At 47.1% G+C, this 22,845-nt stretch overlaps 1 protein-coding gene across 1 annotated transcript in view; it reads right to left on the bottom strand.

Moving 5' to 3' along the window:
- The window catches only part of LOC139168639 (IgGFc-binding protein-like), a 60,338-nt gene that overhangs the window by 5,837 nt on the left and 31,656 nt on the right, over positions 1-22,845 (bottom strand). Inside the window, exons 61-82 of the mRNA XM_070754261.1 lie at positions 20,672-20,707; positions 20,568-20,584; positions 20,413-20,448; positions 19,957-20,016; positions 18,276-18,520; positions 17,873-18,156; positions 17,516-17,787; positions 16,073-16,671; positions 15,122-15,695; positions 14,501-14,700; positions 14,022-14,402; positions 13,343-13,629; positions 12,732-13,003; positions 9,941-9,976; positions 7,836-7,871; positions 7,349-7,408; positions 6,369-6,622; positions 3,929-4,109; positions 3,399-3,507; positions 2,369-2,457; positions 1,787-1,963; positions 449-651 (exon numbers count right to left, since the gene is read on the bottom strand). Of these exons, the coding sequence (XP_070610362.1) occupies positions 449-651; positions 1,787-1,963; positions 2,369-2,457; positions 3,399-3,507; positions 3,929-4,109; positions 6,369-6,622; positions 7,349-7,408; positions 7,836-7,871; positions 9,941-9,976; positions 12,732-13,003; positions 13,343-13,629; positions 14,022-14,402; positions 14,501-14,700; positions 15,122-15,695; positions 16,073-16,671; positions 17,516-17,787; positions 17,873-18,156; positions 18,276-18,520; positions 19,957-20,016; positions 20,413-20,448; positions 20,568-20,584; positions 20,672-20,707 (4,408 nt within the window). The remainder of the gene's footprint in view (positions 1-448; positions 652-1,786; positions 1,964-2,368; positions 2,458-3,398; positions 3,508-3,928; positions 4,110-6,368; positions 6,623-7,348; positions 7,409-7,835; positions 7,872-9,940; positions 9,977-12,731; positions 13,004-13,342; positions 13,630-14,021; positions 14,403-14,500; positions 14,701-15,121; positions 15,696-16,072; positions 16,672-17,515; positions 17,788-17,872; positions 18,157-18,275; positions 18,521-19,956; positions 20,017-20,412; positions 20,449-20,567; positions 20,585-20,671; positions 20,708-22,845) is intronic.

Genomic DNA, 22,845 nt, shown 5'->3' with positions numbered 1-22,845 from the left:
AATACCCAAATGGGCAAACCGGAAGCTCGGGAAAAGACACTTCCTGTTTGCCCCTTGTGCTGTTTTTTGCACTCCGGGGCTTCCGGAAGCTTCCCTGAACCCTCCTCCTTCCAGAGTGCAAACAAGGGGCAAACAGGAAGTACGTCCATCCAAACTTCCGGTTTGTCCATTGGGGGATTTTTTTTTTGCCTCCGGGGCTTGAGGGAAACTTTCCTGAAGTGTCCAGAGGACGGAACGGCCTTCCCCAAGGCTGAAAACCAGCTGGACGCTGGAGCTGAAACATGGCAACGTCCCGTGTGCCCTCCGATATGGCTCCGTGTGCCCCCTGTGCCGTAGGTCCGCCATCCCGGGTAGATAGCGATAGGCCACCGCGGCCCCTTTCCCCGCAAAGGCCTCTGCGGCCGAGAGCTGAGAGCTGGGGAAGCCAGGGCAGAGGGGGCAAACCCACCTGGTAGTAGTTGTTCTGGTCATCCAGGCAGCCACAGTCGGTCTCCGGGACGCAGGTGCCTCCACTCAGGACGAAGCCCTCGTCGCAGAAGCATCCGTCCACGGGGAGGGGGCTGCAGGAGGGGGCCCCTGGGGGCTTGACGCAGTTGGAAGGGCAGGAGGTCCCACAGCCACTGTAGTGGCTGTTGACGGGGCAGGAGACGGCTGGAAGGGAAGAGGCCTCAGTCACGGGGGGGGGGGCTTTTCACACAGGGGCCCCCACAGCTCCAGTGAAAGGGGGGGCACGTGATTGAGGAGGGTGTTGAGTGGGCCATGAAGAGGAGGAAGGAGGAGGAGGAGAATGGAGAGAGAGAGGGGGAAAAAGAGGAAGAGGAGGAGAAGGAAAAGATCAAGAGCAGCTGAGAGCAGCTTCACCCAGGGGGGGGTTGAAAGGGGGGGGTTGTGAGAGGGGGGGTTGAAAGAGGGGGGGGTTGAAAGAGGGGGGGGGTTGAAAGAGGGGGGGGTTGTGAGAGGGGGGGTTTGGGACCCCAAGACTCAGTCCTCCTCCTCAGCAGCTCAGAGGAAGCCATGGGGGGAATTGTTCCCCCAGTTGGGAGAGGACTAGGATTAACACGTTGCTGACACCCAGGGACAGACCCCGGGTGCAAGGAGAGGGGCCACGTGCTAGAAGTCCCACCCCAGGCCTTGGAGGCTGTGAGGGTCCGGATGGAGGCCCAGACGCAGGTGGATGGGTGGATGGATGGATGGGAGGAGTGAAGGAAGGACGAAGGAGAGATGCAAGGGGAGGACATAAAGGGAAGGGGGGAGGGAAGGAAGGAAGGAGAAGATATGAAAGAAAAGTGGAATGGAGGAAAGAAGAAAGGAAGGAAGGAAAGAAAGAAAAGGAAAGAAGGGAGGAAGAAAAGGAAGGAAAGACATTGAAAGAAGAGTGGAAGGTAGGAAAGAAAGGAAGGAAAGAAAGAAAAAAGAGAGAAAGGAAGGAAGGAGGAAAGGATATGGAAAAGGAGTGAAAGGAAAGAAGAGAAGGGAAAGAAAAGGAAGGAAGGAAGGAAACAAAGAAGGAAGGAAAGGATATGGAAAAAGAGTGACAGGGAAAAGAGAAGGAAAGGAAGGAAGGAAGGACAGAAGGAAGAAGGGAAGGAAGGAAGGAAGGAGGATATGGAAAAAGAGTGACAGGAAAGAGAGAAGGAAAGAAAGGAAGGACAGAAGGGAGGGAGGGAGGGAGGTTTTGCTCCCAATGGAGTCTTCTGGTTCTCCTGAGCTGCTCCCCGGTCTCCTCTGGCCCCTCCCTGCCCAGGCTCCCCTCCCCACCACCACCGTCCCCAAGCGCAGCACTTACGGCAGAGGGTGGAGTCCCGCCATTCCACGCACACCCCAGCGTTGGCGCAGGAGGCCGCGTAGACCTGCAGCCCATGGCACACGGAGGTCTGCTGTCCTTGGGTGAGGCACACGTCATAAATGCAGTTCTCCAGGAAGTGGGTCGGGTCCACCACGGCATGGCACTGCCCGAAGGGCCCTGGGCAACAGAGGAAGGAGTCAGCGTGGCCACAGGCCCTCCGGGAAGGGGGGGGGGTGAGCATCCCCTTTGCTGAACAGACAAATCAAGACCCCTGGCAGGATCCGTTAACGCTTGGCAAGCAGACACGACGGGGGTCTTCCCAGTCAGAGCCCCTCAGGTGGGCCTCTCTCTCAGCCCGGAGTCCCACTCAACTGTTGGAGGCACCCTCGCAAAGCTTGGGAAAGCCACACTGAGTAAGGACCCGATGGTGGTGCTGCCTTGCAAATAAAACACCTGTCAGCCTTCCGCCTTAACCTGCCCAGGTGGCACTTTGGAGGGCAGCACAATGAGCTCAGAGCGAGGGAGACAGCAGATCCCCTCTGGAGCCCTCCTGTCCCCACCAGGGCAGTTCTGGATCCATACCTGTTGGATCTGCGATCAGGCGGCAAGCGGAGTTCCTCCGAATCTCCTCTTTCAGCTCTGGGTCACAAACCTCTGATGGGCTGGAACATCTGCCAAAGGCCAGAGGGGAGAGATGGCTCGGGACAATCCCATCAGGGTCTCCTCTGGCTTCCAACCATCCTTATTGGGAGGGAGGGAGGGGCACTGAGGATGGCCCCCTCCCCAAGAAAGATGAAGAGGCCTGGTGGGAGCCACCATGTGGCAGCTAGAGGGGCCAATCAAGTAAGGGGTGGGCTCTAGCGTGCACATGGACAGCACCAAAAATTTTCATTAAAAAAAAAAACCTTCAAAAACAAGATGGCGGCATAGGCTCAATTCATCCACCAGGAAAAAAGGAGATAGCATGGACATTTTTCAAAGATTTGTATAAACAGGAAGATATTGACAATATAAAAATATAAAAATCTTGGAGCAAATGGATATACCAAAAATCTCGGAACAATACAAAAACTTTTGTATTGTACAGAGGAGGAAGTAACAATGATTGAATTGACGTCAGCAATTAAAAAACAGAAAAATGGCAAAGCACCTGGACCAGATGGGTTGCCAGCAGAAATGCATAAAACATTTGAAGAGACTTTTGGAACAATGATGTTAGAAATGATTACAGACTAAAATGATGAAATGATAAAATGATTACAGGCTAAAATACCAGACTCTTGGACAGAAGTACTTATTACGTTGATACTGGAAGAAGAGACTAACTTACAACAAATTAAAAATTATAGAACGATTTTGCTGTTGAATGTGGACTATAAAATATTTCTACAATAATAGCAAATAGGCTTAAAAAATTTCTTAATGACTTTATAAACCCTGACCAAAATGGCTTTTTTTACCAATAAGACAGATTAAGGACAATATGCGTATGATTCTAAATAACTTAGAATATTATCAGAAATAAATGGTTTTGATGTTCTTAGATGCGCAGAAAGCTTTTGATAATGTAAATTGGCAATTTCTGATACAGCAACTATGCACTAGAACATACATGCTACTGTTGTCTGGGACAAGCCAACTGTTTCCGAGATGAGTTGAGTTTCCTGCAGGTTGTCCATCAGGCTTCAGATTGTCATCTCCTGGATTCCCATTGAAGTTACCTTTGGAGGGTGGGAAAGAGAAAACGTTTGTCTCTGGGGCCACAGTTCTTTATCTGATCAACATTTCACGCTCTGTTTGGAAGGGATGACCCCACCCCTGACCCAGTCAGCCAAGAGCTGCAGGACCAGAAACCAAAATTAATAAAGGAGAGCAGCCACCTAGAACTAAGGAGAAATTTCCTGACAGCGAGAACAATTAATGAGTGAAAGAATTTCCTTTCAGATGTTCCAGATGTTACTGGAGGTTTTAAAGAAGAAACTAGACAACCACTTGTCCGGAATGGTACAGTTGGTCTACAAGACCTCCAAGACCCCTTCCAACTCTGTTATTCTGACCCCAAATCTTTGCTCCTGCTGATTGCAACTCTTCCCATCCTACAAGGGTTGACTGCTCTTGCCCACATAAGGTCCCATGTCTCACCACACAGGCCGCAGAGCTGTCCCTGGTATTCAGGTGGCACAGCGACTTCCACATACTGGTTGCCATCAAAGCGGACCCTCAGGCCAAAGTCTGTTTTCAAGATCACGTAGCTGCCACTCAACTGCGCCTCAATTTTGTTGCCATCGATATGTATCGGCAGGTTCTTCCGAGTGCCGTTGACCTGGAGAAGAGTTCCCCACAAGAGTCATCTCCTGCCCCCCACCCAGGGGAGAAGTTGAGGAAACCTTCTGGCTACTTTTCCCCAGGTGGGAAAGAGCGCTCCAGAAGGCTCCTTGGGACCCCTCTCTCGAAGACCCTTCCCAGCACATGGCTGGGTCTTTCCTACCCAAAGTCCTAGACATTGGGGTTGGGCAGCATAGAAGTCGAATAAATTGAACTCAATGGCCAGCCTCTGTGCTCAGGCCAAGCCCAGGCTTGGGACAACCTACCGATGGAGATTAATAAATAAATAAATAAATAAATAAATAAATAAATAAATTATTTTATCAATATTATTTTCTAAAAATGAGTTAGGCTAAAAAACGTTTCTAAGCCAATTCGTCTGTCTACTTTCTTTCATGTTTCTTTCCCCCCACTTTGTATGTTTTGTATGTTTTGTTTGTTTCGATTGTTTTTATATGTAGAAACTTAATAAAGATTATTTTTTTTAAAAAAAATTTTTAGCCTAACTAAATGTGGATACAAATTATTTACTTTGGGGTTTTTATTGTTATTACATTCTTTTAAAATCTTGTAGGCTGCCCAGAATCTGGCAGGAGTTGGGCGACTTATAAATTAAATAAATTAAATTAAATTATTTCTTGGATCTTCTTCCCAACCAGAATCCCACCGGGCATTCTGGGTCTGTGTGTGTGTGGGGGGGGGGAGGTTAAAGGGAGCTTTCTTTTACACGGGCCCATTGCCAAATACATCCAGGCAGCCCTTGACAGAAGACAACAGGGCAGCAGGACCGGGACGGAAGGCACAATGGGGCGCTTGTGCACGGCCCTTGCAGACCTCTAAGAAAGGGGGAGAGGTCGGCTGTAGATAGTCTGAGGTTGAAGGCTTTGGGGTTAGGAGCAGAAACCACAGTCAGGTAGGGCGTTCCAGGCGTTGATCACTCTGTCGTATTTTTTGCAGTCTAGTTTAGAGTGGTTTACATTGAATTTGAATCTGTTACGTGCTCGTGTATTGCTGCAGTTGAAGGTGAAGTGGTCACTAACTGGAAGGACATTTTGGGATATGGTTTTATGAACTGTAGTTATACAGTTATAAGAACACAATTGAGCCCAATATTTATCTTGCTAAGTGAGGTAAGAGACTTTTGCCCATTTTACGACCTTTCTCTGCCACGGTTCTTAAGTGAGTCACTGCAGCTGTTAATTTAGGAACATGGTTGTTAAGTGAATCTGGCTTCCCAAACACAGACTTTGCTGCTCAGGAGGTTGCAAAAGGGGACCGCTTGGCCCTGGGAGACTGCAACCGCCATAAATATGGGTGGTCAGTTGCCCAGCTGAGCAAGTGACCATCTGGGCACATCAAGTCTGAAAATCGGTCCCGAGTCCCTTTTTTTCAGTGCCGTTGTAACTTTGAATGTCCACTATGCGAATGGCTGTAAGACAAGGACTGCCTGGAATACGAGATGAAAACGCACAGCAGCTGAGCTTAAAAAAATTAACCTGGCACTGATGACGTTCCCTAGTTGGGCTCTGAAACGTCTCCATGAAAACAGCCAAGCTAAGGGAACCCCAAAGACCCCACAGCCGTTCCTCCTCCTCTTCCTCCTTCTCCCCCCAAACCCCACACCCCTTCTAGCACTGATGAGGTTCCCTAGTTGGGCTCTGAAACGTCTCCATGAAAACAGCCAAGCTAAGGGAACCCCAAAGACCCCACAGCCGTTCCTCCTCCTCTTCCTCCTTCTCCCCCCAAACCCCACACCCCTTCTAGCACTGATGAGGTTCCCTAGTTGGGCCCTGAAACGTCAGCAAGAACCGAGTTCAGAAAGCACCAGGGACCCGTCATTTTCTCCCCCTTTCCTGAAAAGTATAACTATGAACGCACCCTTCTGCCTACACAAGACCCTCTTGGTATTTCCTGGGGGGAATTTCCCCAGATGACAGGGGATACATAACACCTGCAATGGGCCTTAGTGCTTGAGCGGCAGTGGTCAGAGTGCAGTACTGCAGGTGACTTCTGGCTGCCAGCAGTTTGGCAGTTCAAATCTCACCACCGGCTCAAGGCTGACTAGCCTCCCATCCTTCCGAGGGGGCTCAAATGAGGGCCCCGATTGTTGGGGGCAAGAAGAGGCCGGCTCTCTGTAAACAGCTCAGAGAGGGCGGGAAAGCACGAGGAAGCGGGATATAAGTCTAGAAGGTTTTGGGGTCCTGTTCGATCCCACAGAGGAGCGAAGACTTTCTGGAAAGAAAGAGGATTTCCTTACATTGACTTTCCGGTTCTTGAGCAAGGAGAGATGGCTCCCGTACACAGCCACGTGGACCGAGTGGACAAAAGACACCGCCAGGTTGGATCCCCGGTGCTCATTGGTGGTGGAGACGTCAAAGAGCTGCAGGCCGCTGGGGGTGGAATTGGAGCAGACTTTGGCCAAGGTGTAGGTGCAGTTGCCCATGAAGTGGTGGACGCGGCCATCAAAGGTGCTGTAATGGGGGTCTCCCGAGGCAGTGCAGACAGATGGGGCTGGGGGGGGGGGAAACAAAGCCAAGTATTACTTGGTGAGAGGTCCATTCCCAAAGCAGCCGGGCCAGCCAAGAGGCCACAAGCTAACGGTCTACGGAGGTTGTCCATCACCCAGGTCATGGTTGCCCCAAAGGTGCTTTCCATGCTTCCCCCCAAAAAAGGCAACTGGACTTTTTTCTTGGTCTTTTTCCTTGAAAGCATTTCACTTCTCATCCAAGAAGCTTGTTCGGTTCTCTTTTCTTTTTTAAATTAAAATAAAAGTGTTTATTTATTTTAACACCCATATACAGTATACACACAAACATTTAAAACACTGGACAGACCTGTTTCCTATTTCTTATTGTGCTCTATCTATATGACCAATATAACTGGGCTTCTTCAGTTCTAACAGATTGCTGGGGGAATGGAAGGATTTATGTTCTTTGCAACTATTACAGAGTCAATAGAAATCCTTCCATTTGTCACTAGACAGCTAGAACCGAAGAAGCTTCTTGAAGGAGAAGCAAAACGTTTTCAAGGGAAAAACCAAGAAAGTGTGTGGCTGTAACATACTTTTGCTGATAATGAAAAGGACATTATTATTATCAACAGAAGATAGATAGGTAGGTAGATAGATAGATAGATAGATAGATAGATAGATAGATAGATATGTAGAAGATAGATAGAAATCAAACCCAAAATCCGTTGGAGGTGGGAAGTTTAAGCCTGAGCCTTAGAGATACCCACCTTGGGTGGGCGGAGGTGGTGTCGGAGTGGTTGTAGGTTCAGGGGTGGTTGATGTCTCATCTGAAAGGGGAAGTGACATTTATATTTTGAGACCAAGGCAGGAAAGGACTTGAAATGGTTCAAGAAACGTAAACTTTGCCTTCTACTTGACAGAGTAGCAGAGGACCCACTTTTGAGAGGAGCAAGAGTTTGGGGCCCTAATCTGGAGGCCACTCCTACCCCTTCTAACAAGCACAGGTTCTTCATTGTGCGCAGGGGTCATGGAGAAATTGCGCATTCCCTCCTTTTCCATAGCTCTGTTCTGGTGCCACAATTCAAGGTCTAATAAGGACCAACCCTCCAATTGTCACTCATGGGTGTTCTTAACAACAGCAACATGGATTGAGGAAACTTTGACCATGGATTTTGCCCATCACTGGAAAATTGGGTGGTTTCAGGAATGTCAGTCAAACCTCATCATTAAAATAAAGTTGAGGGCTAAAATTACCTGGCGTACTGGGCTCCGTGGGTGTCGGTGTCGGTTCTGGTAAAGAAAAGAAAGAGTCCCAGTTAGGACCAACCCTCCAATCGTCACTCATCCCTTAGGACAGTGATGGCGAACCGATGGCACGGCTGACGGCATGTGAGCCATATCTGATGGCACGTGGTTAATAGGGGAACAACCTATTAATCCCCAATCTCCCCCTATCATGGCCATCAGTGGGAAACTGGTGGCTTTCAGGAATGTCCTTCAAGTATTTTCCTTCAAGTAGAGTTGAGGAGCAGCCTTACCTCGTGCACTGGGCTCTTAATCTTAGTATTAGAAGGCCACGACCTACAAGCTGGATGGCTCTCTTTTCTTTGGGATAACAAACATTTAGCTCATCACCATTTTACGAAACACTTTATAAGGAACTCACTACTGTCTGTTTGGTTAAGGATTAAGAAACAAACATACAAAGACATCCAAAATTGGTTTTCACCTTGGATGCAATTACCCACCCAATTTTTTTAAAGGTTGGTAAGGCAATAACATACAAAAAAGTGATGAATGATGAAGGGAATTTAAAAGCACTGAAAAGGAAGGGATTGATTTGGAATGGTGGGAATATTTGCAGAAAAATGAAGATTAGAAAAAGATGGGGGGGGGGGGGTATAGAAACAAAGGTGGTCTTAGATAAAATACTATTAGGCCCGGAGGAGAAACTGATTTAAAAAACTATACAGTGTTCCCTCAATTTTCGCGGGTTCGAACTTCGCGAATAGCCTATACCACGGTTTTTCAAAAAATATTAATTAAAAAATACTTCATGGGTTTTTTCCTATACAGTACCACGGTTTTTCCCACCCAATGACATCATATGTCATTGCCAAACTAATAATTTTTGCAAATAAATAACAAAAAATTATTATTATTGTTAATAAATAATTATGTTTATAAATATCAGGATCACTAAGTGTCTTATTCAATGGTGAGTACCAGTAATAATGGTGAGTAAATGGTTGTTAAGGGAATGGGAAATGGTAATTTAGGGGTTTAAAGTGTTAAGGGAAGGCTTGTGATACTGTCCATAGCCAAAAATGGTGTATTTACTTCCGCATCTCTACTTCGCGGAAATTCGACTTTCGCGGGCGGTCTCGGAACGCATCCCCCGCGGAAATCGAGGGAACACTGTACTGTTATTTATTAAAATATAAAATGGAAACGGAACAAATGAAAGGAAATATGATGAAGTGGGCACAGGATTTTGGTTACCCCATTACCCAAAATGAATGGCAACAAATGTGGAATAGAAACAAAAAGATAACACTAGCCACAAACTATAAAGAAAACTGGTACAAGATGTATTTCAGGTGGCATATATCACCCACAAAATTAGCTAAAATAGAGAAAAAGCATCACTAAATGTTGGAGATGCAACCAAGAATTCGGATCATATGACCATATGCGGTGGAGTTGTGACAAAGTGAAAAGATACTGGGGGGAAACCCAAACATGGTTAGAAGAAATATTTGAGAAAAAAATAGAAAGGAAACCTGAACTTTTTTGGTTAGGTACAACACGTGAAAACACCTGGGGGAACACACCACGACAGCAGCGAGAATAGCGCTTGCACAACATTGGAAAAAGAGAAATTTGCCTATTGAGGAAGATATAATTGAAAAAATCACCATGTGTGCAGAAATGGATAGTTTAACCAAATAAATAAAAAATATAGATGAGCAAGAGCACATTAACTGTTGGAGTAGGTTTGATCACTGGATGGAGAAAAGGGGGGGGGAAGTAAAATCAGAGAATTAATAAATATTAGATAACATGGGAAGTAAATGCCAGAGAGTCGGTCACAAAAGGAAAACCAAAAGACACACCAGAATAAGATCTTTGCTAAAACTCCATGTATATATGTAAATATAATTTATGTAGCAGTAAATAAGCACCATTAGATTTGCACTACAGGCACATCACAAAAATGTCCAACTTTTATTTTAATGTTTTCTGTTTCTTTTCTGTGTGAGTTTGATTGTTTTGTGTGTTTTGTACATTTAAATAAAGTTTACTTTTATAAGAAAAAAAGGTATTGTCATTAACATAAAGTTGGGGAGCAGCCTTACCTGGCGTACTGGGCTCCGTGGGTGGAGGTGTCGGTTCTGGCAAAGAAAAGAAAGAGTCCCACTTAGGATCGACCCTCCTGTTGCCCTTCGCCACTTTAGCTCGGGACGTTTGCATTGGAGGGAGGAAACCTAGAGATTCCCCAGTTTGAAATCCTGAACTGATTGCGAAGCTGAGCCCAAGTGGGGGGAGGGCACGGCAGGGACATCATTGGGTGAAAGGCTTGAGGGACAACTGGAGAATGGCCCTTCTCTGGCTTGGAGGAGATTCACCTGAGGCGGGAAGGTTCAGACCAACGGGGGAACCTCCTGAGGTGGCACTTATGGTCAGGTCTGATCCCCTCTCTATTGTGTTTCATGCACAGGGAGAAAGACTGGCAGGCTGCACAGGAAAAGGGGAGGGAGAGCCAGGCCTTGGACTGCCCTTCCGTGTGTCCAGTCAGCAGCACAGACTCCCTCCTGCACAATTCCTTGCAAAGAGGGAGAAGGATCACGGCCTTCCCTGCCTGACAATTCCAGGCAACCTTCAAGCAGAATTGAAGCACCCAGGCCTCAGTCTGGCCCTCCATTCTGGAGGGAAAATGCCGGCTGCTGATTGGCTAGACTGTCTGGAGGCTCCCTATAAAAGGGCGGGCCCTCAGAGGAGGCTTTTGCTGGAGTGCCAATAGTTGCCAGGTGGAGGAGAGCTCTTGTTTTGAGGCAACTCCTGTCAGAACCTGGACAAGAACCTGAACGAAAAGTACAAGGATATTATACTGCAGGCAATGTAAGTTAAAAACAGCAATAGAATTAGAAAAAAGAAGGTATAAAACTAGACTGGTACTTGAATATACAGTTACAATTGCAACCAAGATTTGAAAATGATATTAAAGTAGAAGGAATTAATTTCAAAAAGACAGAATTAGATGCAATTCTATTTGGGCCGGATGAAAAGCTGATAAAGAAAATGTATAACTCTTTGTTGTCCACTGAGCTAGAATTTGAAAGAGACTTTGATAAAACGGATGATGGGGCATATAGACCATACAATAGATATGAATGAGTGGCAACAATTATGGGAAAGGAATTATAAAACGACAATGTCAACAGCCTTGAAAGAAAATGTGTATAAGAGGTTTTATAGATGGCATATGTCACCAGAGAGACTAGCAAAAATGTTTCAAAGATAAATCGATGAAATGTTGGAAATGGAGCCATACACCTGGTTCTTTTTATCATAGGTGCTGGACTTGCACAGAAGCTAAAGGATATTGGATAGGAATTCAGACATTGATTGAGAAGATTTTGAAGCAGAATACTGAGTTAAAACCGGAAATATTTTTACTAGGTATTTTGCCTAATAAATTTAATAAAGAAGAAGAAATAAATTTAATTGTTCATATAGTGACTGCAGCCAGAATTGTCTATGCACAGAATTGGAAATTTAATAGAATACCAACAGATAGAGAAGTATTGAGGAGATTATGGATTGTGCTGAAATGAATAGACTTACAATAAGTCCACGGAGAGGGGCGGCATACAAATCCAATAAATAAATAAATAATAAATCAAATTAAAGATATAGAAGATATAGAATTTTATAAAATTTGGGGGAAATATTATGAATGGATTGAAAAGGAAAATGGATAAACATGAGTATTTTGAAAACAAGTTAAAAGAATTAGAAATAAGTTTATAAAAACCTGGATGACAAAAATAAAAATGGTGGCAGTGTTTGATAAACTATGTAACACTGACTTATGAAATTATGATTTTAAGAATATGAATATGAATATTAGAAATTGGATAAAATGTATATTTTGAATTGTTCTTTTTTCTTTTTTCTATTTTTGATTGTTAGTCTTTCTTTTGATATTAGATGTAATTTAGCTGTTGATTATAAATTTATCATGCAAGATTCTTTTAGATATATACACCATTAGAGATTTATGTATGTGTGTATTTTCAGATATGATTGGCTATGATGATGTGTTTCCATTTATGTGTGTTCTAAGGTGAAGAAAAATAAAAAAACTATACCCCTAAAGATCTTTGACAAAAGCTAGGAATATGTCCAGGATTACACCAGAACGGTGCCATTGCTGGAATTGCTTTGTTTCAAATGGGACACAAGAGAGATGAACGGAGTCTCCCAAGCACTCAGTTGTACTACAGAGGTTGGACATGAGTGAGAAGGGGAAGGATTGTGTTTCCCTGAAAATACAGCCTATTCCGAAAACAAGCCCCAGCCCAATGTTCACGCCTGCTCCTAAAATAAGCCCTACCCCCAAAAGTAGCCCCCATTAAGCCCTGACCACTGTCTGGTTCTATGAGGTGGGGCAGGGCACTCGCTTAAATTATGACCGCCGCAACCAGGCCTACCATCTCCCACTCTCGTGCCATTGCCTGACTTCTGCAGCTGCATGTGGACAGTTGCAGCCAGATGCCACATGCTGCATCATGCTGGTGCTGCTGCTTGTGTGCACAATGGCACAACACACCATGCAGTCTCCTGCCGCGAGCAATGGCAGCGGCATAACAAGCCATGCAGTGTCTGGCTGTGAGTGGCTGCAGTAAAAGCCAGGCAGCAGCACGATGGGTGTCAGGGATTGGGAGGAATGGCTGCAGTGGACCTAGGGTAAGCAGGTAAAATAAGACCTGGTGCATATTTTGGGGCTGAAAAGAAAATAAGATTGGGTCTTATTTTTGGAGACACATGGTAGGCACAGCTGTTCTCCCTGAGATCTGATTGTATGCCCTCTTTCACATCCAGGCTAGCTGGGATATACCCCAGCCATACAACAACTTTACTCACCACAAACAGTGTCCTTTTTCCAGTCCCCGACACCAGCCCCGTTCTCTTTGCATGCCGTGGCATAGGCTTCCAGACTTTGGCACAACTGCCCTTGGTTTCCCCCAGTGGCACACTGGTCATACACGCAGCTTTCAAAGTACGGCTGAGGACGGAGGCTGCCATGGCAGTTGCTAAAAGGCCCGTCAGAGGACAGAATCGCTTTGCACAGATCTCCAAAAACTGCCTCTTGCACTGGGTCGCAGTGGGGTGGATCTGGGTTTTCTTCTGAACAGCTAGAGGCAGAAAAAAAGGCAATAGTAAAGCATCATTTATTTGGATGCGCAAAGAAAAATGTACCTGATAACTTTTGTCTCATTTAGCTTTACTCATTCTGACATAAAGAGGGCCCACGTGCTGAAGAACTGAATGAGGAATGACAGGTGATTTGTCTAAACACTAAATTTTGGGATTTCCTTCCTTTTGTCACGCACGGTTGGGTTTCTTGTCAGTATGTAGAGTACTGCACAGTGTGCAGAACTAGCTGACGAATTCTGACTTCACAATCTAAATCCGAGAACCTGATACAGAAACCGTGGTGGACCCTTCCAAAGACCTTAATCACAGCCACTTACCTCCACTCGTCATCTTCCACTGTCCAGCTGTTGCCAAATTGGTTGGCGTCAGTCACCAGCATCCCATCTGGCTGTTGGAAATCATCCAGCTGGCTGCCCGAGTACGTGCCGCACAGCCCACAGAGGTGTCCCTGGTATCTCTCATCCACTTGGATAAGCAGCTGTTGGTCCCCATCAAACATCACCCGAAAGCCAAAGGGGCTGTCAACAACCACGTATGGAAGCTGTTCCTCCACCTGAATGACTGACTGTAGCCTCAGAGGAAGATCCACTTTGGCCCCATTCAGCTGTAGGGGGGGAAAAGAGTCAGGGGTCCTTAGTGACAGCTTAAAAAACCCCCCTAGGGCCCTCATTTCATCCACGAGTTACAAATATTCTCCTTCACCGGAAGGAGCTTCATGCCATGGGATTTCTGGAGCGGACCACAAGTGCTTGTATTTTACCACATCCTCCTGCATGACCACCTCCCCCACACGGCTGGAAGGATGGCCGGAGGACCATGCAAAGCCTCCGACTGTACATTCCTATCCAGCACACGATGCTACCAAATCTGGTGTCACTACCGCAGCACCAGCGTCATGGCCGTATTAACTTGGCATCGTCCATACGACTGTATATATTCCTGGACAACTCCTATGGTCACTTGCCCTTGCGCAATGCTTCAGGGTGCAATACTCACGTAGACCTCTTTGTTCTTCCTCAGAGCCAGGTGGGTGTTTCTGAGCGAGATGGCCACAGAGTTGAGAGCCGTCCAGTGTGGGCTGGAGCGATGTTCGTTCCGAGTGGTGACGGAGAAGCGCTCGGAGGAGTTGCTGCAGATTTGCACTGCGGTGTAGTTGCACCCACCCTGGAAATGATAGAGTCGCCCATCGAAGGTGACGTAGTGAGGGTCTCCGTAGATGTGACAGGTGGCCTTGTCTGGAATGTAGCATCCCAGGATGCCATTCTGCACTTTACAGACTTGGTCTTTTTTGCAACTGTCTGGGTTGCAGGTCAAGTTGCCATGTTCTCCACAGCGACACTGGCCGACACAACCCGGCTGCCAGAAGGTCTCTCCTTTCTGTTGGAGAAAAGCCAAAGGAAAAGGTGAGGCGCCTGCGCTGTTGTGAAAGTGGCTGCAGAGCCTGTCATGGCCCCAGACGTGGCTTGGGAACAAACCTCATAATATTGATCTCCATGGACACAGCCGCAATCCTCCTGGGGCACACATTGTGCTCCGCTTAGGACAAAGCCTTCGTCGCATTCGCAGCCCTCCACGCAAGGCTTGGTGCAGTTCCACGGAGCCAATGGATTGGAACAGGTGGCAGGACAGGACGTGGCACACATGTTGTAATGGCTGTGACCACTGCAAGGGATTGCTACAAAACAAAGGAAGAACCACCCAGAAAGTGAAGTGCGCTTCCCAAGGCCACACTCCAGGTGAGCAGTTTTTCAGGCCGACTTACTGTGGAAAAAGGAAGCTACCAGTACCCTCCCACATCCCCTCGGAGGCTCTCTGGAAGCTGAAAATGCCCTCCCAGAGCCTCCATGTAAGCCGAAAATCAGCTGACCGACATACACATGTGTGTTATGCTGAGCTAGGGCAATGGCTGTTGTGCCAGCAGATATGGCTCCACATGCCACCTATGGCACCCATGCCGTAGGTTCGCCATCAGTGTTCTTGGCAATACCTGTCCTTCTGCAGGACCTACAGGAATGTTACTGAAACCAACCTAGAGAGTATATTTCCCCAACTATGTCCACTGCTCATCTTTTGGGGTATTCTAAGTGGATACTCACTGCAGGAAGTGCCATTCCTCCAGTCGGGAAGCTGCACGCCAGATCTTTGACAGGTATCAGCGTACGCCTCCAAAGCCCCACACAAGGCCTGCTGGGACCCATCCAGTTTACAAAGGTCAAAGACGCAACTCTGGAAGAAGCTGTTGGGATTGATGGCAGAATGGCAAACTGCCAATGGTCTTTGGCTACTGGTAAGCTGCCCGCAATAGTCCTCTGTCCCATAAAGGTTCTTCAGCTCTGAGGGACAAGGTTCCAGTTCTTCTGGGCCTTTACAACCTGGAGGATCGTACTCTGCATTGGGCACCTGCCAGCTGTTTCCCAGCTCATTGGAATTCTTGGCTTGCTCTCCGTTGGGCATCATGTTGTCATCCTGCCGGCGGCTGTTGAAGTTCCCACACATGCCGCAGGTCTTGTTGAAGAAGTCTGTGGGGACCCTGATCTCCACCGAGTGATCCGTGTCATAAGAGACAATCAACCCAAAATCCGTTTCTAGGGTCACGTAGCGTCCATCGATATCCACTCTCAGGGCGTTGTCCAGCTTGCGCACAGAAAGTGTTGTAAGCACTTTGTTCACCTAGGAGTAGTCAGACACAAATTGTAACAAATGAAGGAGCCATCTGAAGATGATTGGGATGGGAAGAGTTTGGTCCCCCATTACTAAGCCTCTGTACAGAAATACAGACTCTGAGTATATTTACAGGAGGGGGGAAAGAAGGATCATTTAAAAAATGAATCAATCAATAAGAAATCGTATCCTGTGATCAAAGGAGAGGCTGTTACTCATTTGTTTCCACTTATCCTTGATCAAACTGATTATGATTCCACCAGAGATTAGAAAAAAGGATTCCCCCACACCTTCCAATCAGAAACCCTTCAGCAGAGAATTGGGATGGAATATAGGTCCCTTCTCTTTCAAAGCGCAACTAGGAAAGGAGAAACTGCTTTGTGTACCAGCACTTGATTCTTGTCTCCTTTGAGAATCTCGATCCGGTGCCCGTAAACCTCCACCAGGACCCGCTGGACGTAAGAGACGGAGGGATTCCCACGGTGTTCGTTCTTGGCCTCGACGTTAAAGTAGGGCAGCCCCGTCTCATTGGCGCAGACCTTGGCCAGAGTGTAGGTGCAGTTGCCCATGAAGTGGTGCGTCTCTTTGTCAAAGGTGTTGTAATGAGGGTCGTTGTGGACGCGGCAGACCCCGTACGTACGTGGGTAGCAGCCGGGGACACCATTTTGGACTCCGCAGTAATAATGCTTAGGGCAGGACGCAGAAGAGCAGCTGACTTGGCTACCTGGACTGAGGCAGGTGCATCTGGTGGAGCAGGTGTCGTCGGTCCAAAAGCTGGAGCCCACTGAGTAATGCTTCCCCTGGTGCCAGCACCCACACTGATGGCTGGGCACACAGGTGCCATGGTAGAGGAAGAACCCGGAGTTGCACACGCAGGCTTCCGTGCACGGCAGGTTGCAGGTGTTGGGAGAATTTGGGTTCTTGCAGGTGGAAGGACAGGCGCTGGCACACAGCTCATAGTGGCTGTTGAGTGGGCACTGAACAGCTGCAGGAGGCAAGAAGATATCCATGAGCTCCATGCCAGAGATTTGGTCCTCAGGGACACACTGCGTCCCTCAATAGATTTGGATGGGAGCCCCTCCTTGTTTCCTTCCTAGATGGCATTCCCTGATCTCCAGGATCCCAGCCTGTTAGGACTCTGTCCACATGGTTGGGCTGCTAATATATAAACAAGCTAACAATGAATGGTTGTATGGATTGATGTAACATAGCTTTAAAATGTATGCTGTGTTCTGATTGGCTGTAGTATTGCAAGTTGCCATAAGAGGGAGGTAATGAATCATGGCTGATTCTCTCTGTTGTTTCATTTTGATTCACTCTTTGACGTGATGGTGATCTCTGTGTGTTATGTTTTGATATATTGCTGTGTTTGCAAGCTGTAATATCTTTGTGGAATGTATACGACACAGACAAACTGGTAAGAGGATTACTGTACTTTTAGAGATTGACTGATTTGAATGTATATGACCTGGACTGGGGTATTTGTTAAAGTAATCACTATCTGTGTGTGACTGGACAATTACTCACACCTACTGCATATCTAGTGCAATACAGCATTTCTCTGTGAACATGTCCTTGATAACTGAAGGATTGCCCTGCACATACCTCAACACAGCCAGAGATTCAGGCTATTTGCCTTCTAGGATACGCTGGAGTCACATTCAGTGGGCCTCCAAGAGAGAAGGTGGCGATATATGTGCCTCTCTTAATAGGTGTGATCTTCTTTACAGGGACAGAGAACCACCATCCCTCTTTCAGTTGATCCCCCAACCTCCCCGTTTCTATAGATGTTCAAGGCCGACCACGGGTATTGCTGCCACAAAACTCACGGCAGAAGGTGGCGTTCCGCCAGGGTTCGATGGCAACTCCCAGGGACTGGCAGGCGTCTGCGTAGGACTGCAAGCTCCTGCAGAGGGAGCCTGGGTCTAAGTGCAGGGCGCACTGATCATAAAGGCAGCTTTCAAAATGCTCCGCTGGATCCAAGATTCTATGGCAATGTCTGAATGGTCCATTGATATCTATCAGGCGTCCACAGAAACCGCTGCTTTCGGCCGTGTCTTTCTCATCCTCCGTGCAGACAGGATCGTGTCCAGAGGAACAACTGGAGCAAAAGAAAGACCACGGTTGAATACCCTACGATCTCCATCCTGGACAAAAGCTGCTGTTCAGGGATATAAGCTACGGACCTGGTGAGGTTGGCCACCTGCCAGCTGTTGCCCAAGCTTGTGGAGTCAGGCTCTGGTTCCCCATCGGGGTTGAGGAAGTCGTCAGAAGGATACCCGTTGTAGTTTCCGCACATGCCGCAGACCTCTCCCCTGTACGTGCTGAGGAGGGACACTTCCACCTGGTGGTCACCATCAAACTTGACTCTCAACCCAAAATCTGTAGAAACCACCGTGTAGAAGCCGCTGGGCAAGATCTCCACACCCGGTATTGGGGTGGAGGGGACGATGACTGGCTCCCCATCGACCTAGAAAGAGGTTCAGGCGTGACTGAAGGGGACTCAGGAACAATGGTGCTCTTTCGTGCCCCAACAGCCAAGCACAGCTCTCCGTCCGCAGCAGCAACAGCAGCAGCTGCTCCACCTACCGTCACTCTTCCTCCCTTTCCCAGGGTGACCCGGATGCCATAGACGTCAACGTGCACACTCTCAACATAGGAGACGTGTGTGTAGCCCCCTCGGTGCTCGTTGCTTGCTTCCACGTTGAAGTAGGGGAGCCGAGAGTTGGTTCGGTCACACAGTTGGGAGAGAGTGTAGGTGCAGTTCCCCATGAAGTGGTGCGTCTGCTTGTCGAAAGTGTAATAATGAGGATCACCCGACACCAGGCAGGATTCTGGGAGAAAGAAAGGGAGCTGAGATAGCTAGAGGCAGCTAGACAGAAACAATGACTTCATTCCAAAACAAAATTTACTTGAAAATGGAATTACACTGAATTGGTGTCACTACACCCAAATTCAATCAATGTATAATAAACCCAAAACCAAATTCAGATTCCAAAAAAACAACATACTAGATAAGGTTCTATTTGTCGTCCCCCCCCCCCCAAAAAAAACAATATCTAAAATTTATAACAATTTATTACAACAAAATGCCATAGAAGAACCAGTCAAAACTTCAATGATTGCATGGGGACAAAAGTTTGGTTACACAATCCACTTAAACGAATGGGGAAGAATTTGCCACAGGCCAGACTCGCGAAGATATATCCAAATATGCCCCCCTTACGCTGGAAATGCAGGGAAAAACCAGGAACTTACTATCACCTCTGGTGGACCTGTTAAATTACTCAAAAATATTGCCAAAAAATAAAAAACATTTTTGACGAAATTACTAATCTAGATATACAATTAAAACCAGAATTATTTCTATTAGGAATCCCCCGACAAAAATTCAAAAAAGAAGACTTGTATATTATATTACATATTATAACTGCTGCAAGGACCATATATGCGCAACGTTGGAAGCAAAAAGGAACCTTAACCATATTAAATCTTCGAACCAGAACTATGGAACATGCTGAAATGTTCAAAACTGACCCTGCAAATACAAGATAGGAAGGACACAGATGTCTACCGAGGCTGGGACAAGTGGGACACATGGCTAAGGCAAAAAAATATTTACCAATATTACAAAAAGACGACATTTCAACGAATCAGTCTTCAATGAACGATAAAATACAAGCTAATACAAAAATGGTTACAAACAAAACATAAAACCTACACACAACACTTAAAGACCAGAACCAATGACCCTCAATACAAATCAGGAATAAAGTTCTTAAGAAGGGAAACGATGCCCCAAACACACCATCGAAACAGACGTCGTAGCAAACTGCGATACTGGCCAAATGACGAGACCTTCTTTCCCTCCGATCCTTTCTATTTTACTATTCTCTTTCTGACCTTCTTTCATTCTCTCCTTTTCTATCGCCTATTCTATCCTTCCTCTTTTCTTCTTTCTTTTTTTAATATCAATATGTTTATGATGTTATGTGATTTGAACGTTAATCATTATGTACTATTGATTTATCTCTGTTTTTGTGTTATTCTTAATAAAATTCAATAAAGATTATTTAAAAAAAAACGAAATGGGAGGATATACTTAGACTTGACAGGAACAATGGAGGTTTGGGTCCAGGGCTCTCAAACTTTCCCTGTATTTGATACTAGTTAATTTCCCGCTCTTCTCTTCCGAGCCACTAAGACTGGAAATCAAACCCAAAATCCATCAAAAGTGGGAAGTTTAAGCTTCAGCCTTAAAGATACCCACCTTGGGTGGGCGGAGGTGGTGTCTGAGTGGTTGTAGGTACAGGGGTGGTTGATGTCTCATCTGAAAAGGGAAGTGACATTTATATTTTGAGTCCAAGACAGGAAAAGGCTTCAAATGGTTCAAGAAACGTAAACTTTGCCTTCTACTTGACAGAGTAGCAGAGGACCCACTTTTGAGAGGAGCAAGAGTTTGGGGCCTTAATCTGGAGGCCACTCCTACCCCCTCTAACGAGCACAGGTTCTTCATTGTGGGCAGGAGTCATGGAGAAGGTGAGAATTCCCTCCTCAATTTCCTCAAACCCCCAATTGTCATTCATGGGTGTTCTTGATAAGGCAGCAACATGGATTGAGGAAACACATTGTTGACCATGGATTTTGAACATCACTGGAAAATTGGGTGGTTTCAGGAATGTCCTTCAAACCTCATCATTAAAATAAAGTTGAGGATCAGCCTTACCTGGAGTACTGGGCTCTGTGGGTGGAGGTGTTGGTCCTGTCAAAGAAAAGAAAGAGTTCCACTTAGGATCAACCCTCCCATTGTCATTCATCCCTGAGGAGGAGGGGAATCTGTGTCCTCATCAATGGATCCACAATGGCTGAGGAACATCCTACTGACCTCCAGTCTCCCCCTATCATGGCCATCACTGAGAAAGTGGCTGTATTAAGGAATGTCCTTCAAGTATTGTCATGAAAGTAAAGTTGAGGAGCAGCCTTACCTGGAGTAGTGGGCTCTGTGGGTGGAGGTGTCGGCCCTGTTAAAGAAAGGAAAGAGTTCCACTTAGGATCAACCCTCCCATTGTCATTCATCCCTGAGGAGGAGGGGAATCTGTGTCCTTATCAATGGATCCACAGTGGCTGGAGAACATCCTACTGACCTCTAATCTCCCCCTATCATGGCCATCACTGCGAAAGTGGCTGTTTTCCTTCAAACCTCATCATTAAAATAAAGTTGAGGAGCAGCCTTACCTGGAGTAGTGGGCTCTGTGGGTGGAGGTGTTGGTCCTGTTAAAGAAAAGAAAGAGTTTATTTATTTATTTATCTATCTATCTATCTATCTATCTATCTATCTATCTATCTATTTATTTATTTATTTATTACTTAGATTTGTATGCTGCCCCTCTCCGAAGACTCGGGGCGGCTCACAACACGTGGAACAAATCATAAATAATGTGACAAGTTTAAAATTTTAAAGATTTAAAAAAGACCCCATATACTAACAGACACACACACAAGCATACCATACATAAATTAAACATGCCCAGGGGGAGATGTTTCAGTTCCCCCATGCCTGACGGCAAAGGTGGGTTTTAAGGAGTTTACGGAAGGCAGGAAGAGTAGGGGCAGTTCTAATCTCCGGGGGGAGTTGGTTCCAGAGGGCCGGTGCCGCCACAGAGAAGGCTCTTCCCCTGGGGCCCGCCAACCGACATTGTTTAGTTGATGGGACCTGGAGAAGGCCCACTCTGTGGGACCTAATCGGTCGCTGGGATTCGTGCGGCAGGAGGCGGTCTCGGAGATATTCTGGTCCAATGCCATGAAGGGCTTTAAAGGTCATAACCAACACTTTGAATTGTGACCGGAAACTGATCGGCAGCCAATGCAGACTGCGGAGTGATGGTGAAACATGGGCATACCTAGGTAAGCCCATGACAGCTCTCGCAGCTGCATTCTGCACGATCTGAAGTTTCCGAACACTTTTCAAAGGTAGCCCCATGTAGAGAGCATTACAGTAGTCGAACCTCGAGGTGATGAGGGCATGAGTGACTGTGAGCAATGAGTCCCGGTCCAGATAGGGCCGCAACTGGTGCACCAGGCGAACCTGGGCAAACGCCCCCCTCGCCACAGCTGAGAGATGTTTTTCTAATGTGAGCTGTGGATCGAGGAGGACGCCCAAGTTGCGGACCCTCTCTGAGGGGGTCAATAATTTCCCCCCCCCAGGGTAATGGACGGACAGATGGGATTGTCCTTGGGAGGCAAAACCCACAGCCACTCCGTCTTATCCGGGTTGAGCTTGAGTCTGTTGACACCCATCCAGGCCCCAACAGCCTCCAGGCACCGGCACATCACTTCCACCGCTTCGTTGACTGGGCATGGGGTGGAGATGTAAAGCTGGGTATCATCCGCATATTGATGATACCTCACCCCATGTCCTTAGAGATGATCTCGCCCAGCGGTTTCATGTAGATGTTAAATAGCAGGGGGGAGAGGACCGACCCCTGAGGCACCCCATAAGGGAGAGACCTAGGAGTCGACCTCTGACCCCCCACCAACACCGACTGCGACCGGCCAGAGAGGTAGGAGGCGAACCACTGGAGAACAGTGCCTCCCACCCCCAGCCCCTCCAGCCGGTGCAGAAGGATACCATGGTCGATGGTATCGAAAGCCGCTGAGAGGTCAAGGAGCACCAGGACAGAGGATAAACCCCTGTCCCGGGCCCGCCAGAGATCATCCATCAACCCGACCAAAGCGGTTTCCGTGCTGTAACCGGGCCTGAAACCTGACTGCTGGGGACCTAGATAATCGGCTTCTTCCAAGGACCACTGGAGCTGGAGTGCCACCACCTTCTCAACAACCTTCCCCATAAAGGGAAGGTTGGAGACTGGACGATAGTTATTAAGTACGGCTGGGTCCAGGGAGGGCTTCTTGAGGAGGGGGCGCACAAGCGCTTCTTTATAGAGTGTTGGAAAAACTCCCCTCCCCAAGGAAGCATTGGTAATCTCCTGGGCCCAGCTCCGTGTCACCTCCATGCTGGCCGAAACCAACCAGGAGGGACACGGATCCAGTAAACAGGTGGCGGAACTCACAGCTCCAATGGCCTTGTCCACTTCATCAGGTGTCACCAGATCAAACTCTTCCCAGACAGGTGGACAAGTACGTGCCCCAGTCACCTCGA

The sequence above is a fragment of the Erythrolamprus reginae genome, chromosome 5, assembly GCF_031021105.1.
Source record: "Erythrolamprus reginae isolate rEryReg1 chromosome 5, rEryReg1.hap1, whole genome shotgun sequence".
Lineage (NCBI taxonomy): Eukaryota > Metazoa > Chordata > Lepidosauria > Squamata > Dipsadidae > Erythrolamprus > Erythrolamprus reginae.
Note: the sequence above shows the minus strand (reverse complement) of the source record. Positions and strands in the feature narration are given on the sequence as shown.